Here is an 18,519-nt window from a genome sequence, read left to right as displayed (position 1 = left end):
TGTAATCCTCACCATGTTCAGGTTTCTGTACAGCTCACTCCGTGCTCTGTGTCACTGTGTGTGTAATCCTCACCATGTTCAGGTTTTTGTACAGCTCTCTCCGTGCTCTGTATCACTGTGTGTGTAATCCTCACCATGTTCAGGTTTCTGTACAGCTCTCTCCGTGCTCAGTATCACTGTGTGTGTAATCCTCACCATGTTCAGGTTTTTGTACAGCTCTTTCCGTGCTCTGTATCACTGTGCTGCGCGGCGGCTCAGATCACAGTAATACACAGCAGAGTCGCTCTGTTGAAGTTTGGAGATCTTTAACCGGCTGATTCTCTTGGCAGTATCAATAGAAGCAGAAATTCTCCCACCGGCAGCGTTTCCTTTATTCTCCTGTCCTGAAGTGTGTCTCTGAAGCAAGTATTCCGGAGCCTGTCCTGAGGACTGACGGTACCAGTGTGCTGTGTACTGACAGAACCCTGAATATTCCCAGTTCAAAGTAACCGTGTCACCTGGAGCAGAGGTTTGGAGAGGCGGGTTCTTGGACACCAAGGGACAGGAATCTGGCGGATTAAAAAAACGACATTTGTTTTATTCGGAGAGCCATTATTTGTCAATCACGTGAATAGCTCCGTTGTTTATAGCATTGTTTTTATTTTAATTCTGCTTGAACTGTATGAACTTTTATGTCAACACGAACCAGTGAGGGATGAGTGGTTATTATCTTTCCCGCCACAAGCTCGAAAGTTCCGCCATGCATTGACGGAATGAGTGGTGGGAGCTGATTCCACAAAGGTTTATAATCTGGCAATCGTCAATGACCGGGATAGGAAAATGCAGATTCATGGGAAAATTAAATGGTTCATGGGAAGAATTGTATTTCATTGTCAAAAGGGCAGCATCTGCCCGTGGTGCCTACTGCATTCCTCACTTCTGAATGGTTTTACCGTGGGTGTGACATTTCTGCTCCTATTTTCCTTGCTGAGGGACAGACGCGTGGGAACATTTTCATATCAGTGAGACAATCTGTTTCCTGATATAACTGGCCGAGTGTAACCGAACTGCATTTATCACTTAGCGCAGCAAGATCCAACAGAAAATGATTGCGATTCATTGGCTATGGATACAAACCGACGTTGGACATCCGTAGTTATATGTCAATCACTGACTGCAATTTATAATTTCCCGGAGTTTCTGATTGCCTTTTACTCTATTTGTCTATTTTCTTCAATCAATAATATTTTTCTCCGTTTCTCTTTAAATTGAACCATTTACTGTTAGTTTCATTTTATTTCTACATTTACTTTGCGCTGTCTGTGCTTTTCGTGATCGTGGGAACTTGTCCCAAAGTCTCTCAGTTGTCGGCTGGGTTCAGTCTGTTCAGTTTCCGCAGTGGGTTTACTGTTACTCACTGGCAACTGCCTCTTCCGGCTCTCTGACAATTACAATTCTTTCTCTTTATTAACTGATTCTTTCCCGGGTTCTCTGAGCGGACTTTTCTGTAAGTTTTACATTGTGTATAATTTACTGGAGAGGAATGAACGATTTGGCCCAACTGATTTATGTCTATGCATACTCCAGGTCAGCCTAACCCGCCCGAAATCGAGTTGGCCATTTCCATCCAGCACCTTGTTTCGCTCCATTCTGTTTCCCTTCCTTTATTTTCAATCCTACCCATTTCTGAACCAATAGTCTCTGCGCCAACCACTCAATGTGGCAGCGAATTGTATATCCTGCTGTCTCTGAGTTGAAATATCTGTTTTCAATTTGTGTCTGTTTTCTGTTAATGACTATTACATGTTCACCGTCCCTTCCTCTGGAAAAACGCACAAATCGCCATTTATATTTATGTTCATAATTTAATTTATGTATCAATCCTCCTCGTGATTCTCCATCCTTCGGTGAAAATGGACCCAACATGTTGAATCTTTCCAGAGAGATTTGCATTGTTGCTGATTTCCGTCCTCAGAACTGCAAGATTCAAACGAGATCTCCTTTCAAAGTTGACCCGCAATTCATTTATATCATCGCTGATCCCCTACCTCAACAACTAGTCCCCCATTGTCGCCATTACCTTTGATACTTTTGTATCTAATCATCTATTGAACACTTCTATGAATAAACTCACATCTGAGAATCCAGAACTCTCTGAGGAACAGAAATCAAAGATTCACAAGAATTGATTAACTAAAGAAATGTATCCTCTTCTTTACTCTACTGCCGAAACACATATTCTGAAACTGGAATCCCAAGTTATAACCTAAACAGCGTGGATACACTTACCCAGTATCTGCTCTGCCAAGCCCCTTGAACACATTGTATGTTCTGGCGAAGTTACATCTCCGAGCTCTACATTACATGGAATCTCGGTCTAAAGAACTTAATTTCAACTCAGAGTAATGTATCTCAGGAATATTTGTTAAATTTCCTCCCAAGCATGGAGATCGTTTCTGAACTGAGGAGACTGAATCCTATGCAGCATTCCAGACCGTAGTCCATTTCAGTCCTTTCATCTCCAAACCCGATAATGCACCCGTGTATCTGGCTGTATTCAGAGATCAGCCAATCTTCCTTTCCCCTCCATTAATTATATATTGCTGGTTCTAAATTAACATTCCCCCAGCTTATAATTGTCCTCTATGTTACCGTTCTCCTTTATTATTTTAAGACATGATCCTCATTCTCTCACTGCACTGTCACTGTTTCATTTAACAATAATCAGGGATATTGATAATTACAGCATTCCCACCTTTCAAGCATCTGCATTCAAAATAGGAAGTGTCTGCATTCCCAAACTATCACATTTACATCTGATGGCGGAAAACAAGGAGCAAAGTGAATCTTATATGAAAGCAAATGAAATAAATGGCTGGTACAACGTAACTAATTTCAGTGACGTATTGCACATTAATAAAATTCCATCTGGAGCTGCAATAATCTTATTCTGAAGTGTGCTGTGTCACGCTCCTGCTGTCTAGGGGCAGGTATTGGACGAGCCGCTGCAGGTCTCTAACCTGGCTGTAGTCCTATTACCCCATAAGACCATAAATATGAGAATGACTAGAGCGAGGGTAGGTCCGATCAAGGACAGTAGCGGGAGATTGTGTATTGAGTCTGAAGAGATAGGAGAGGTCTTGAACGAGTACTTTTCTTCTGTATTTACAAATGAGAGGGGCGATATTGTTGGAGAGGACAGTGTGAAACAGACTGGTAAGCTCGAGGAAATACTTGTTAGGAAGGAAGATGTGTTGGGCATTTTGAAAAACTTGAGGATAGACAAGTCCCCCGGGCCTGACGGGATATACCCAAGGATTCTATGGGAAGCAAGAGATGAAATTGCAGAGCCGTTGGCAATGATCTTTTCGTCCTCACTGTCAACACGGGTGGTATCAGGGGATTGGAGAGAGGCGAATGTCGTGCCCCTGTTCAAAAAAGGGACTAGGGATAACCCTGGGAATTACAGGCCAGTTAGTCTTACCTCGGTGGTAGGCAAAGTAATGGAAAGGGTACTGAAGGATAGGATTTCTGAGCATCTGGAAAGACACTGCTTGATTAAGGATAGTCAGCACGGATTTGTGAGCGGTAGGTCTTGCCTTACAAATCTTACTGAATTCTTTGAGGAGGTGACCAAGCATGTGGATGAAGGTAAAGCAGTGGATGTAGTGTACATGGATTTTAGTAAGGCATTTGATAAGGTTCCCCATGGTAGGCTTCTGCAGAAAGTAAGGAGGCATGGGATAGTGGGAAATTTGGCCAGTTGGATAACGAACTGGCTAATCGCTGGAAGTCAGAGAGTGGTGGTGGATGGAAAATATTCAGCCTGGATCCCAGTTACCAGTGGCGTACCGCAGGGATCAGTTCTGGGTCCTCTGCTGTTTGTGATTTTCATTAATGACTTGGATGAGGGAGTTGAAGGGTGTGTCAGTAAATTTGCAGACGATACGAAGATTGGTGGAGTTGTGGCTAGTAAGGAGGGCTGTTGTCGGCTGCAAAGAGACATAGCTAGGATGCAGAGCTGGGCTGAGAAGTGGCAGATGGAGTTTAACCCTGAAAAGTGTGAGGTTGTCCATTTTGGTAGGACAAATATGAATGCGGAATACAGGGTTAACGGTAGAGTTCTTGGCAATGTGGAGGAGCAGAGAGATCGTGGGGTCTATGTCCATAGATCTTTGAAAGTTGCACTCAAGTGGATAGAGCTGTGAAGAAGGTCTACTGTGTGCTCGCGTTCATTAACAGAGGGATTGAATTTAAGAGCTGTGAGGTGATGATGCAGCTGTACAAAACTTTGGTAAGGCCACATTTGGAGTACTGTGTACAGTTCTGGTCACCTCATTTTAGGAAGGATGTCGAAGCTTTGGAAAAGATGCAAAGAAGATTTACCAGGATGTTACCTGGAATGGAGAGTAGGTCTTACGAGGAAAGGTTGAGGGTGCTAGGCCTTTTCTCATTAGAACGGAGAAGGACGAGGGGCGACTTGATAGAGGTTTATTAGATGATCAGGGGAATAGATAGAGTAGACAGTCAGAGACTTTTTCCCCGGGTGGAACAAACCATTACAAGGGGACATAAATTTAAGGTGAAAGGTGGAAGATATAGGAGGGATATCAGAGGTAGGTTCTTTACCCAGAGAGTAGTGGGGGCATGGAATGCACTGCCTGTGGAAGCAGTTGAGTCGGAAACATTAGGGACCTTCAAGCAGCTATTGGATAGGTACATGGATTACCGTAAAATGATATAGTGTAGATTTATTTGTTCTTAAGGGCAGCACGGTAGCATTGTGGATAGCACAATTGCTTCACAGCTCCAGGGTCCCAGGTTCGATTCCGGCTTGGGTCACTGTCTGTGCGGAGTCTGCACGTCCTCCCCGTGTCTGCGTGGGTTTCCTCCGGGTGCTCCGGTTTCCTCCCACAGTCCAAAGATGTGCAGGGTAGGTGGATTGGCCATGATAAATTGCCCTTAGTGTCCAGAATTGCCCTTGGTGTTGGGTGGAGGTGTTGAGTTTGGGTAGGGTGTTCTTTCCAAGAGCCAGTGCAGAGTCAGGGGGCCGAATGGCCTCCTTCTGCACTGTAAATTCAATGATAATCTATGATTAATCTAGGACAAAGGTTCGGCACAACATCGTGGGCCGAAGGGCCTGTTCTGTGCTGTATTTTCTATGTTCTATGTTAAGAAAATAAGAATTAGGAGCTGAAGTTGGCCACTCGGTCCATCGAGCCTGTTCCTGCATTCAATGAGATCATGGCTAATCTAATATAATCAAAAGAACAAAGAAAAGTAGAGCACAGGAACAGCCCCTTCGGCCCTCCAAGCCGACCATGCTGCCCGTCTAAACTAAAATCGTCTACACTTCTGGGGTCCGTATCTCTCTATTCCCATCCTATTCATATATTTGTCAAGATGCCCCTTAAAGGTCACTATCCTTCCTGCTTTCACCACCTCCTCGGGCAACGAGTTCCAGGCACCCACTAACCTCTGTGTAAAAAACGTGCCTCGTACATCTCCTCTAAACCGTCCCCCCCCCGTTACCGCCCCCCCCCCGCCCCCCGCGCACCTTAAACCTATGCCCGCTAGTAATTGACCCCTCTACCTGGAAAAAAAGTCTCTGGCTATCCACTCTGCCTCTGTCCCTCATAATTCTGTAGACCTCTATTACGTCCCCTCAAACTCCATCGTTCCAGTGAGAACAAACGGAGTTTATTCAACCTATCTGAATAGCTAATGCCCTCCATACCAGGAAACATCCTGGGAAATCTCTTCTGCACCCTCTCGAAAGCCTCCACATCCTTCTGGTAGTGTGGCGACCAAAATTGAACACTATACTCCAAGTGTGGCCTAACAAAGGTTCTATATAGCTGCAACATGACGTGGCTATTTTTATACTCAATGCCCCGGCCAATGAAGGCAAGCATGCCGTATGCCTCTTGACTACCTTCTCTGCCTATGTTGCCACTTTTAGTGACCTGTGGACCTGTACCCAAGATCTCTCTGACTGTCAATATTCTTTAGGGTTCTACCATTCACTGTATATTTTCTACCTGTATTAGACCTTCCAAAATGCATTACGTCACATTTGTCCGGATTAAACTCCATCTGCCATCTCTCAGCCCAAGTCTCCAAAGGAAATAAATCCTGCTGTATCCCCTGACAGTCCTAATCTCTATCCGCAATTCCACCAACTTTTGTGTCGTCCGCAAACTGACTAATCAGACGCGCTACATTTTCCTCCAAATCATTTGTATATACTACGAACAGCAAAGGTCCCAGCACTGATCCCTGCGAAACACCACTAGTCACAGCCCTCCAATCAGAAAAGCACCCTTCCATTGCTACTCTCTGCCTTCTATGACCTAGCAAGTTCTGTATCCATATAGACAACATACACTGCCCTACCTGCAGCAACCATCTTTGTGACCTCCTCAAAAAAGTCAAGTTAGCGAGACACGACATCCCCTTCACAAAACCGTGCTGTCTTTCGCTCATATGTCTACTTGCTTTCAAATAGGAGTAGATCCTGTCTCGAAGAATTCTGTCCGGTAATTTCCCTACCAGTGACGTAAGGGTCAGCGGCCTGTAGTCCCCCGGATTATCCTTGCTACCCTTCTTAAACAATGGAACAACATTGGCTATTATCCAGTCCTCCGGGACATCACCGGAAGACAGTGAGGGTCCAACGATTTCTGTCAAGACCTCAGCAGTTTTCTCTCTTGCCTCCTTCAGTATTCTGGGGCAGATCCCATCATGCCCTGGGGACTTATCCACCTTAATATTTTTCATGACGATAATCCTCAACTCTACTGTCCCACCTTATACCCCTAGCGCTCGATCCCCTCATTGATTAAATATCTGCCTCTCTCAGCCTTGAACATGCTTAGCGCCAGTATTCCACAGATTCACGGCTCTCTGAGAGAACAGATTCCTCCTGATCTCTGTTTTACCTGGCGTGCTTTGACTCAGATATCATGCTCTCTGTTTCGAGACACTCGAGACACAAGAGGAAATCCTCTCAGCATCCAGCCTGTCAAGCCCCCAGAGTATCCTATATGTCTCAATACGGTTACGTCTCTTTCTTTGAGACTCCTTCATAGAAATTACCTCCAAAGACGGGATCAACCTCGTGATTTTTCTCCGGACTGTTTCAAATGTCGGTATATACATTTCCTGAAATGTTGAGTTTATTCACACGGTGCATCAATCACATTGCGCAGTTTGGAGAACGAACGGCTGCCGTGAAGAGAGCTCTAAGACCCGACGTGGTCAGCACGGGGAGCAGCATGGTAGCACAAGTGGGTAGAACTGTGGCTGCACAGCGCCAGGGTCCCAGGTTCGATTGCCTGCTGGGTCACTGTCTGTGCGGAGTCTGCACGTTCTCCCCGTGTCTGCGTGGGATTCCTCCGGGTGCTCCGGTTTCTTCCCACAGACCAAAGACGTGCTGGTTAGGTGGATTAGCCATGCTAAATTGCCTTTAGTGACCAAAAAGGTTAGGAGGGGTTATTGGGTTACGGAATTTGGTGGAAATGTGGGCTTAAGTGGGTCGGTGCAGACTCGATGGGCCGAATGGCCTCCTTCTGCACTGTATGTTCTATGTTCTTGGTGCCCAAATGGACAGACAGAGACCCCCCCTTACAGTCCAACTCCGACAGCGGAGTCCGCACTATCGACGATCGACAATCTGCTTTCATTAAAAACAGTTAGGAATGAGAGAGCCTGTGATGTTGAGCATGCACCTGATGTGCCATTAAACCGAGTAATAGTCCACATACTGTCAACCGCCGCCAACACCACCCAACCACAATTACCACTACCCCTATCCCTCTAACCTCCTGCTCCATATACAGTTTCCACAGGAAAGACCTGGACCCAACTCCAGAATCATATTCTGCTCTGAAATCAAAATCTTTTTTTTTTCTTTTTTTTTTTCAGCATGGAAACAGGCCCTTCGGCCCAACCAGTCCATGCCGCCCAGTTTTTACCAATAAGCTAGTCCCAGTTGCCCGCACTTGGTCCATAACCCTCTATACCCATCTTACCCATGTAACTATCTAAATGCTTTTTAAAAGACACAATTGTACCCGCCTCTACTACTACCTCTGGCAGCCCATTCCAGACACTCACTACCCTCTGAGTGAATAAATTGCCCCTCTGGGCCCTTCTGAAACTCTCCCCTCTCACCTTAAACCTATGCCCTCTAATTTTAGACTCCCCTACCTTTGGGAAAAGATGTTGACTATCTACCTTATCTATGCCCCTCATTATTTTATAGACCTCTATAAGATCACCCCTAAGCCTCCTACGCTCCAGGGAAAAAAGTCCCAGTCTATCCAGCCTCTCCTTATAACTCAAACCATCAAGTCCCGGCAACATCCTAGTAAATCTTTTCTGCACTCTTTCTAGTTTAATAATATCCTTTCTATAATAGGGCGACCAGAACTGCACACAGTATTCCAAGTGTGGCCAGACCAATGTCTTGTACAACTTCAACAAGACGTCCCAACTCCTGTATTCAATGTTCTGACCAATAAAACCAAGCATGCCGAATGCCTTCTTCACCACCCTGTCCACCTGCGACTCCACCTTCAAGGAGCTATGAACCTGTACTCCCAGATCTTTTTGTTCTATAACTCTCCCCAACGCCATACCATTAACTGAGTAGGTCCTGGCCTGATTCGATCTGCCAAAATGCATCACCTCACATTTATCTAAATTAAACTCCATCTGCCATTCGTCGGCCCACTGGCCTAATTGATCAAGATCCCGTTGCAATCCTAGATAACCTTCTTCACTATCCACTGTGCCACCAATCTTGGTGTCATCTTCAAACTTACTAACCATGCCTCCTAAATTCTCATCCAAATCATTAATATAAATCACAAATAACAGTGGACCCAGCACCGATCCGCTGGTCACAGCCTCCAGTTTGCAAAACAACCCTCTACAACCACCCTCTGTCTTCTGTCGTCCAGCCAATTTTGAATCCAATTGGCAACCTCACCCTGGATCCCGTGAGCTTTAACCTTCTGCAACAACCTACCATGCGGTACCTTGTCAAAAGCTTTGCTAAAGTCCATGTAGACAACGTCTACTGCACTGCCCTCATCTACCTTCTTGGTCACCCCTTCAAAAAACTCAATCAAATTTGTGAGACATGATTTTCCATGCACAAAGCTATGCTGACTGCCCCGAATCAGTCCTTGTCTCTCTAAATGCTTGTAGATCCTGTCTCTCAGAATATCTTCTAGCAACTTACCTACTACAGACGTTAGGCTCACCGGTCTGTAGTTCCCAGGCTTTCCCCTGCTGCCCTTCTTAAACAAGGGCACAACATTCGCCACTCTCCAATCTTCAGGCACCTCACCTGTGGCTGCCGATTATTCAAATATCTCTGTTAGGGGACCCGCAATTTCCTCCCTAGCCTCCCACAACATCCTGGGATACATTTCATCAGGTCCCGGGGATTTATCTACCTTGATGCGCTTTAAGACTTCTAGCACGTCCTCCTCTGTAATATGCACACTTCTCAAGACATCACTATTTATTTCCCTTAGTTTCCTAACATCCATGCCTTTCTCCACCGTGAATACCGATGAGAAATATTCATTCAGGATCGCACCCAACTCTTGTGGCTCTGCAAATAGATGTCTTTGTTGATCCTTAAGAGGCCCTACTCTGTCCCTAGTTACTCTTTTCCCCTTTATGTATCTGTAGAATCTCTTTGGATTCTCCTTTGCATTATTTGCCAAAGCAATTTCATGTCCCTTTTTTGCCCTCCTGATTTCCCTCTTAACTCTATTTCGAAAATCTCTATACTCTTCAAGGATCCACTTGATCCCAGTTGTTTATGTACGTCATATTCCTCCTTCTTCTTTTTGACCAGAGTCTCAATATCTCGAGTCATCCAGGGTTCCCTACTTCTACCAGCCTTGCCCTTCACTCTAAAGGGAATGTGCTTACCCTGCACCCTGGTTAACACATTTTTAAAAGCCTCCCATTTACCAGCCGTCCCTTTATCTGCCAACAGTCTCCCCCAATCTACCTCTGAAAGTTCCTGTCTGATACCATCAAAATTTGCCTTGCCCCAATTAACATAAGAACATAAGAACTAGGAGCAGGAGTAGGCCATCTGGCCCCTCGAGCCTGCTCCGCCATACAATGAGATCATGGCTGGTCTTTTGTGGACTCAGCTCCACTTTCCGGCCCGAACACCATAACCCTTAATCCCTTTATTCTTCAAAAAACTATCTATCTTTATCTTAAAAACATTTAATGAAGGAGCCTCTACTGCTTCACTGGGCAAGGAATTCCATACATTCACAACCCTTTGGGTGAAGAAGTTCCTCCTAAACTCAGTCCTAAATCTACTTCCCCTTATTTTGAGGCTATGCCCCCTAGTTCTGCTTTCACCCGCCAGTGGAAACAACCTGCCCGCATCTATCCTATCGATTCCCTTCATAATTGTATATGTTTCTATAAGATCCCCCCTCATCCTTCTAAATTCCAACGAGTACAGTCCCAGTCTACTCAACCTCTCCTCGTAATCCAACCCCTTCAGCTCTGGGATTAACCTAGTGAATCTCCTCTGCACACCCTCCAGTGCCAGTACGTTCTTTCTCAAGTAAGGAGACCAAAACTGAACACAATACTCCAGGTGTGGCCTCACTAACACCTTATACAATTGCAGCATAACCTCCCTAGTCTTAAACTACATCCCTCTAGCAATGAAGGACAATATTCCATTTGCCTTCTTAATCACCTGTTGCACCTGAAAACCAACTTTCTGCGACTCATGCACGAGCACACCCTGGTCTCTCTGCACAGCAGCATGTTTTAATATTTTATCATTTAAATAATAATCCCTTTTGCCGTTATTCTTACCAAAATGGATAACCTCACATTTGTCAACATTGTATTCCATCTGCCAGACCCTAGCCCATTCACTTAGCCTGCCCAAATCCCTCTGCAGACTTCCAGTATCCTCTGCACTTTTTGCTTTACCACTTATCTTAGTGTCGTCTGCAAACTTGGACACATTGCCCTTGGTCCCCAACTCCAAATCATCTATGTAAATTGTGACCAGTTGTGGGCCCAACACTGATCCCTGAGGGACACCACTAGCTACTGATTGCCAACCAGAGAAACACCCATTAATCCCCACTCTTTGCTTTCTATTAATTAACCAATCCTCTATCCATGCTCCTACTTTCCCCTTAATGCCATGCATCTTTATCTTATGCAACAACCTTTTGTGTGGCACCTTGTCAAAGGCTTTCTGGAAATCCAGATATACCACATCCATTGGCTCCCCGTTATCTACCGCACTGTTAATGTCCTCAAAAGATTCCACTAAATTAGTTAGGCACGACCTGCCCTTTATGAACCCATGCTGCGTCTGTCCAATGGGACAATTTCCATCCAGGTGCCTCGCTATTTCTTCCTTGATGATAGATTCCAGCATCTTCCCTACTACCGAAGTTAAGCTCACTGGCCTATAATTACCCACTTTCTGCCTACCTCCTTTTTTAAACAGTGGTGTCACGTTTGCTAATTTCCAATCCGCCGGGACCACCCCAGAGTCTAGTGAATTTTGGTAAATTATCACTAGTGCATTTGCAATTTCCCTAGCCATCTCTTTTAGCACTCTGGGATGCATTCCATCAGAGCCAGGAGACTTGTCTACCTTTAGCCCCATTAGTTTGCCCATCACTACCTCCTTGGTGATAACAATCCTCTCAAGGTCCTCACCTGTCAAAGCCTCATTTCCATCAGTCACTGGCATGTTATTTGTGTCTTCCACTGTGAAGACCGACCCAAAAAACCTGTTCAGTTCCTCAGCCATTTTCTCATCTCCCATTATTAAATCTCCCTTCTCATCCTCGAAAGGACCAATATTTACCTTAGCCACGCTTTTTTGTTTTATGTATTTGTAGAAACTTTTACTATCTGTTTTTATATTCTGAGCAAGTTTACTCTCATAATCTATCTTACTCTTCTTTATAGCTTTTTTAGTAGCTTTCTGTTGCCCCCCTAAAGATTTCCCAGTCCTCTAGTCTCCCACTGATCTTTGCTACTTTGTATGTTGTTTCCTTCAATTTGATACTCTCCCTTATTTCCTTAGATATCCACGGTCGATTGTCCCTCTTTTTACCGTCCTTCCTTTTTGTTGGTATAAACCTTTGCTGGGCACTGTGAAAAATCACTTGGAAGGTTCTCCACTGTTCCTCAACTGTTTCACCATAAAGTCTTTGCTCCCAGTCTACCTTAGCTAGTTCTTCTCTCATCCCATTGTAATCTCCTTTTTTTAAGCACAAAACACTAGTGCTTGATTTTACCTTCTCACCCTCCATCTATATTTTAAATTCCACCATATTGTGATCGCTCCTTCCGAGAGGATCCGTAACTATGAGATCCTGAATCAATCCTGTCTCATTACACAGGACCAGATCTAGGACCGCTTGTTCCCTCATAGGTTCCATTACATACTGTTCGAGGAAACTATCGCGGATACATTCTATAAACTCCTCCTCAAGGCTGCTTTGACCGACCTGGTTAAACCAATCAACATGTAGATTAAAATCCCCCATGATAACTGCTGTACCATTTCTACATGCATCTGTTATTTCTTTGTTTATTGCCTGCCCCACCATAATGTTACTATTTGGTGGCCTATAGATTACTCCTATCAGTGACTTTTTCGCCTTACTATTCCTGATTTCCACCCAAATGGATTCAACGTTAGCCTCCATAACACCGATGTCATCCCTTACTGTTGCCCGGATGTCATCCTTAAATAACAGAGCTACACCACCTCCCTTACCATCCACTCTGTCTTTCCGAAAAGTTTGATACCCTCGGATATTTAACTCCCAGTCGTGACCATCCTTTAACCATGTTTCAGTAATGGCCACTAAATCATAGTCATTCACGATGATTTGCGCCATCAACTCATTTACCTTATTCCGAATACTATGAGCATTCAGGTAAAGTACACTTATGTTGGCTTTTTTTACCTCTGTTCTGAATCTTAACACCTCGATCAGTAACCTCTCCTAAGTTATATTTCCTCTTAACCTTTCTCCTAATTTTCCTTGTCGTCGAACCCACATCTTCCTGTAACAACCTGCCGCATCGCTTACCATTAATGTTTTCACTTCCCATTTTATTTCTTTTAGTATTCCTGGTCCTATTCACTGAGCTCCCCTCAGTCACTGTACCTTGTACTGTCGCCCTTTTTGATTTTTGACAATGGCTTCTCTGCCTTACACTTTCCCCCTTACTGCCTTTTATTTCTGTCCCTGTTTTACTACCTTCCAACTTCCTGCATCGGTTCCCATCCCCCTGCCACATTAGTTTAAACTCTCCCCAACAGCTCTAGCAAACACCCCCCCCCCCTAGGACATCGGTTCCAGTCCTGCCCAGGTGCAGACGGTCCGGTTTGTACTGGTCCCACCTCCCCCAGAATCGGTTCCAATGTCCCAGGAGTTTGAATCCCTCCCTCTTGCACCATCTCTCGAGCCACGTAATCATCCTCTCTATCCTGACATTCCTACTCTGACTAGCTCGTGGCACTGGTAGCAATCCTGAGATTACTACCTTTGAGGTCCTACTTTTTAGTTTAACTCCTAGCTCCCTAAATTCAGCTTGTAGGACCGCGTCCCGTTTTTTACCTATATCGTTGGTGCCTACGTGCACCACGACAGCTGGCTGTTCACCCTCCCCCCCCCCCCCCCCAGAATGTCCTGCAGCCGCTCCGAGACATCCTTGACCCTTGCACCAGGGAGGCAACATACCATCCTGGAGTCTCGATTTCGTCCGCAGAACCGCCTGTCTATTCCCCTTACAATTGAGTCCCCTGTCACTATAGCCCTGCCATTCTTCTTCCTGCCCAGCTGCGCAGCAGAGCCAGCCACGGTGCCATGAACCTGGCTGCTGCCGCCTTCCCCTGGTGAGCCATCTCCCTCAACAGTATCCAAAGCGGTATATCTGTTTTCCAGGGAGATGACTGCAGAGGACACCTGCACTGCCTTCCTACTCTTGCTGTCTTTTGATCACCCATTTACTATCTCCCTCAGTACCTTTCACCTGCGGTGTGACCAACTCGCTAAACATGCTATCCACGACGTCCTCAGCATCGCGGACGCTCCAAAGTGAGTCCATCCGCAACTCCAGAGCCATCAAGCGGTCTAACAGGAGCTGCAACTGGACACACTTCCTGCACGTGAAGGAGCCAGGGACAGTGGACGTGGAATTTTAACTCTTGGGCCAGACCTATCATTCTCCATAGCTATCTTAAAACTAATGGAGTTATGGTCACTTGTCCCAAAGTGATCCCTCACTAACACTTCTGTCACTTGCCCTTCCTTATTTCCCAAGACGAGGTCAAGTTGTGCACCCTCTCTAGTCGGTCCATCTACATACTGAATGAGAAATTCCTCCTGAATACACTCAACAAATTTCCCTCGATCCAAGCCCCTAATGCTATGGCTGTCCCAGTCAATGTTGGGAAAGTTAAAGTCCCCTACTATTACCACCCTATTTTTCTTGCAGCTATCTGCAATCTCCTTACATATTTGCTCCTCAATTTCCCGCTGACTATTTGGGAGCCTGTAGTACAGTCCTATCAAGGTGATCTCTCCCTTCTTATTTTTCAGTTCCACCCATATAGACTCAGTGGGCGAACCCTCGGATATATCCCCTCTAAGTACTGCCGTAATGTTCTCCCTAATCAAAAACGCCACTCCCCCTCCTCTCTTACCTCCTGTTCTATCCTTTCTATAGCATCTGTACCCCGGAACATTGAGCTGCCAGTCCTGCCCCTCCCTTAGCCATGTTTCAGTCATAGCTATAATATCCCAGTCCCATGTGCCCATCCATGCCCTGAGTTCATCCGCTTTGCCCGTCAGGCCCCTTGCATTGAAATAAATGCAGTTTAATGTAGACTTTCCTTGCTCTCTGCCCTGCTTTCTCTGGTCATGCTTTACACATTCTCCCTTCCTGCCTTTTGTTTCCGTCCCCACTGACTTCCTACATCGGTTCCCACCCCCCTGCCACATTAGTTTAAACCCTCCCCAACTGCACTAGCAAACACACCCCCGAGAACATTGGTTCCGGTCCCACCCAGATGCAGACCGTCCGATTTGTACAGGTCCCACCTCCCCCAGAACCGGTCCCAATGTCCCAGGAATTTGAAACCCTCCCTCTTGCACCATCTCTCAAGCCACGTATTCATCCTAGCTATCCTGTCATTCCTACTCTGACTATCACGTGGCACTGGTAGCAATCCTGAGATTACTACCTTTGAGGTCCTACTTTTTAGTTTAACTCCAAACTCCCTAAATTCAGCTTGTAGGACCTCATCCCGTTTTTTACCTATATCGTTGGTGCCTATATGCACCACGACAGCTGGCTGTTCACCCTCCCCCTCCAGAATGCCCTGCAGCCGCTCCGAGACATCCTTGACCCTTGCACCAGGGAGGCAACATACCAACCTGGATTCTCGTTTGCGTCCGCAGAAACGCCTGTCTATTCCCCTTACAATTGAATCCCCTATCACTATAGCTCTGCCACTCTTTTTCCCGCCCTTCTGTGCAGCAGAGCCAGCCACGGTGCCATGAACCTGGCTGCTGCCACCTTCCCCTGGTGAGCCATCTCCCCCAACAGTTTCCAAAACGGTAAATCTGCACGGCCTTCCTACTCTTCCTCTGTCTGTTGGTCACCCATTCCCTATCTGCCTCAGTAATTTTAATCTGCGGTGTGACCAACTCACTGGATGTGCTATCCACAACTTCCTCAGCATCGCGGATGCTCCAGGATTCCTCAGCATCGCGGATGATCTGCAGCCAATAATATTACTTATAACGCAGATGAGCTCCAGTTTCAATCGGTTTTAAGAAATACAGATCATAATTATAAATTGAACATTCACCGATACACTCTGTAACACAGCGGGGTTTGGAGACACTTACCGGCTGTGACAGTCACCACCGTCCCAGATCCCTCTGCAGAAGCATCGTACCACGTATTACACAGTGACACGGTTCTCAGACTCCCCGGTACAATAACCACTGACACCTCAACCAGCAGGAAAATGATCACCAGTCATTCGAAGCTGCCCAATGATTCGGAGGTTTGAAATACATAAACAACACCCAACGTTTCAAAGACTTTGTTGATTTAAACCGTTCTCTGTGAGGCCCTGAGCTGTGACTAAATTGTACGAGGCAGGAAATATTCGCTTCATATAAACCAAGAAAAATGGAAAAGAAAGATGAAAATGGTGGAAATTACAATGAAACGTAACCAGGTTACAGCCACAATAACATCAGCCCGAAAATTCGCTGCCAGGCCGGACGAATTGCTATTTGCTTTGTACGGAGGAAATTGTCCAGATCTCTGTCACTGTGAATATCCCAAAGTAGCACCGTATGGCAAGTCAATATAAAAACCCCGGCTATATGGTGAACGTTGGGACATAACTTCAGCAGTGGGGACTGCGGTTCCCAATTCCATCTGTTGGAACAGGATCCAGCTGGTCTGAGGGTTCGTCACTGAGATCAGTTATTCCCAATCTCCATTCACTGACCCTAATTCCGGGAAAAGCATCAACATCCGCACACACTCGGCGTTTATAAAACTCAAGATGTCACCGGTAATGATCCAGTCTCATTATAAACCAGAGCATTGGATAGACAGTGTGAGGCGGAACTGTGGGGGTTTCAGGGCAGATTAACTCCGCTTTTACGTTTATTTACGTGATAATCCGCAGTGAGGGATTTTGTATCGCGGGAAGCCGAGAACCATCACTGTGTGCTCCAGTATTGGTACTGAGCTTTACAGTAATAGGTGGCGCTGTCTTCAACTCTCACATCCCGAATTTCCAGCCAAAATGTCCTTGCTGCTTCATTCACCGTCACAACAAACCTCCCTCCGCTGGAGATCCGCTCCCGCTGTGTGCCGGGCTGGGTTTGTCTGAAGAAATCCCCGCTCTTCAATTTAACAGTATAGCCTCCACTATCTAAAACACAGGAGATGGTGAGAGACTGGCACTCCTCCCTGGTCACCGCTGCCGGGCTCTGTGTCACTGACTGACTCAAACATCCTGGAAATTAAACAGAGACAGTTTAATGGACCATCATAGCCAGAAACACAAATCAGGGCTAAAACCCCAGACAGGGTATGTAATTAGAATGGACTCGGGCAGCTTTATATTAAATCCACACAATGTGGGTTAGTTTGATCGGTACTCACCGGGTAAACAGACACACAGGGTGAAAACAAGGAGGCTTCCCATCGTTCTGCTGCCTGGAGCTGATAGTTTAGATGACGGGGATCTGGAGACTGCAGACCTGGACTGCTCTGGAGCACTGTTCCTCAGAGCTGAATTGAAATTAAATTACGCCCTCATATCGGCAAATTAGGCCACGCCCACAGTCCACCTCACAACAGAACTTGAGTATTTAAGGGGAACAGCCGGTTGTGAACACTCAGTCGAAGGTCCACAGCTCCTGCTACCAGGGAGCCTCCAGTTTCCTGTCGCTTCATTGGATTTGTCAGCTGCGGTTGAAACGGAGCTCAAACTGGGCGCCAAGGTAGCACAGTGGTTAGCACTGTTGCTTCACAGCGCCAGGGTCCAGGGGTCGATTTGTGACTTGGGTCACTGTCTGTGCAGGGACTGCCCGTTCTCCCCGTGTCTGTGTGGGTTTCCTCCGGGTGCTCCGGTTTCCTCCCACAAGTCCCGAAAGACGTGCTGTTAGATGAATTGGACATTCTGAATTCTCCCTCTGTATACCCGAACAGGCGACGGAATGTGGCGACTAGGGGATTTTCACAATAACTTCATTGCAGTGTTAATGTAAGCCTACTTGCGACAATAATAAAGATTATTATGATTATTATAAAAATCCCCTCCCACCTCAGTCTATTGAACAGGGGGGTTGAGGACGTGTTGTTTTGTCACTGGAGGCTCCCGCCCCTATCCCTTAGTGCAGTGAGTTGGGAGATCGGTCCATGTGATTTTGTTGGGTAGTCGTATTTCCACTATTATTGCAATGGTGCCGGTAATACCTTTAACAAACCCTGAACGGGTTCACGGAGCCTCGGTTAAGTGACTGATCAGAATGCCGGAGCCTCAGAACCAGCAGCTTCCTTCAATCCAGAAACTGATGATCAGGTTACAATATGATACAGACCACTGATAATATCTAGGTAGATATTTATAATATACATGATGATTACTGCACCATCGCCGTCTATGTTTTATAATACCAACAATGCTTCAATTTAGTAATGATTACTTTCCAGTTCTGTCATATTCAGAATGCTCATTTGTAGTGACAGAGAATGGACAAATATTCAGAAGGGCAATGCACACTGTGGGATCGGGTTAGGGGCTTGGAAGAATGAGGACAGACAATATAAAGTGAATGCTGCAAGTTGTAAGGCACTGTGGAAAGAGCGAGAGAGGTGATGTGACGGGAGGAAAGGTTGAGACTTCTGTTAAATGCATTTTAGGTTATTGGCTTGATCAACAGGAAGCGTGTATCG

The 18,519-nt window shown here is 45.8% G+C and overlaps 1 protein-coding gene across 1 annotated transcript; it reads right to left on the bottom strand.

Moving 5' to 3' along the window:
* Positions 1–234: 234 nt before the first annotated feature.
* LOC140422618 (uncharacterized) lies at positions 235–18,285 on the bottom strand. Its single transcript, XM_072507622.1, has 4 exons — positions 18,270–18,285; positions 16,790–17,074; positions 15,942–15,995; positions 235–548 (listed from the first exon to the last, which is right to left on the bottom strand). Exons 1-4 carry the CDS (start codon positions 18,283–18,285, stop codon positions 235–237), a joined length of 669 nt encoding a protein of 222 aa, XP_072363723.1.
* Positions 18,286–18,519: the final 234 nt, after the last annotated feature.

Source organism: Scyliorhinus torazame, chromosome 5, assembly GCF_047496885.1.
Source record: "Scyliorhinus torazame isolate Kashiwa2021f chromosome 5, sScyTor2.1, whole genome shotgun sequence".
In the NCBI taxonomy this organism is placed as follows: domain Eukaryota; kingdom Metazoa; phylum Chordata; class Chondrichthyes; order Carcharhiniformes; family Scyliorhinidae; genus Scyliorhinus; species Scyliorhinus torazame.
The sequence above is the reverse complement of the archived record's forward strand: the minus strand, read 5'-3'. Positions and strand labels throughout refer to the sequence as shown.

What these genes read in the sequence shown, in the direction of transcription:
- LOC140422618 (XM_072507622.1), bottom strand. An exon ending in TAAAGCTCAGTACCAATACT is followed by an intron (nt 15,996 to 16,789) that starts GGAGCACACAGT and finishes CACTGTGTAATA; the next exon opens with CGTGGTACGATGCTTCTGCA. An exon ending in GGTGGTGACTGTCACAGCCG is followed by an intron (nt 549 to 15,941) that starts GTAAGTGTCTCC and finishes TTAATCCGCCAG; the next exon opens with ATTCCTGTCCCTTGGTGTCC.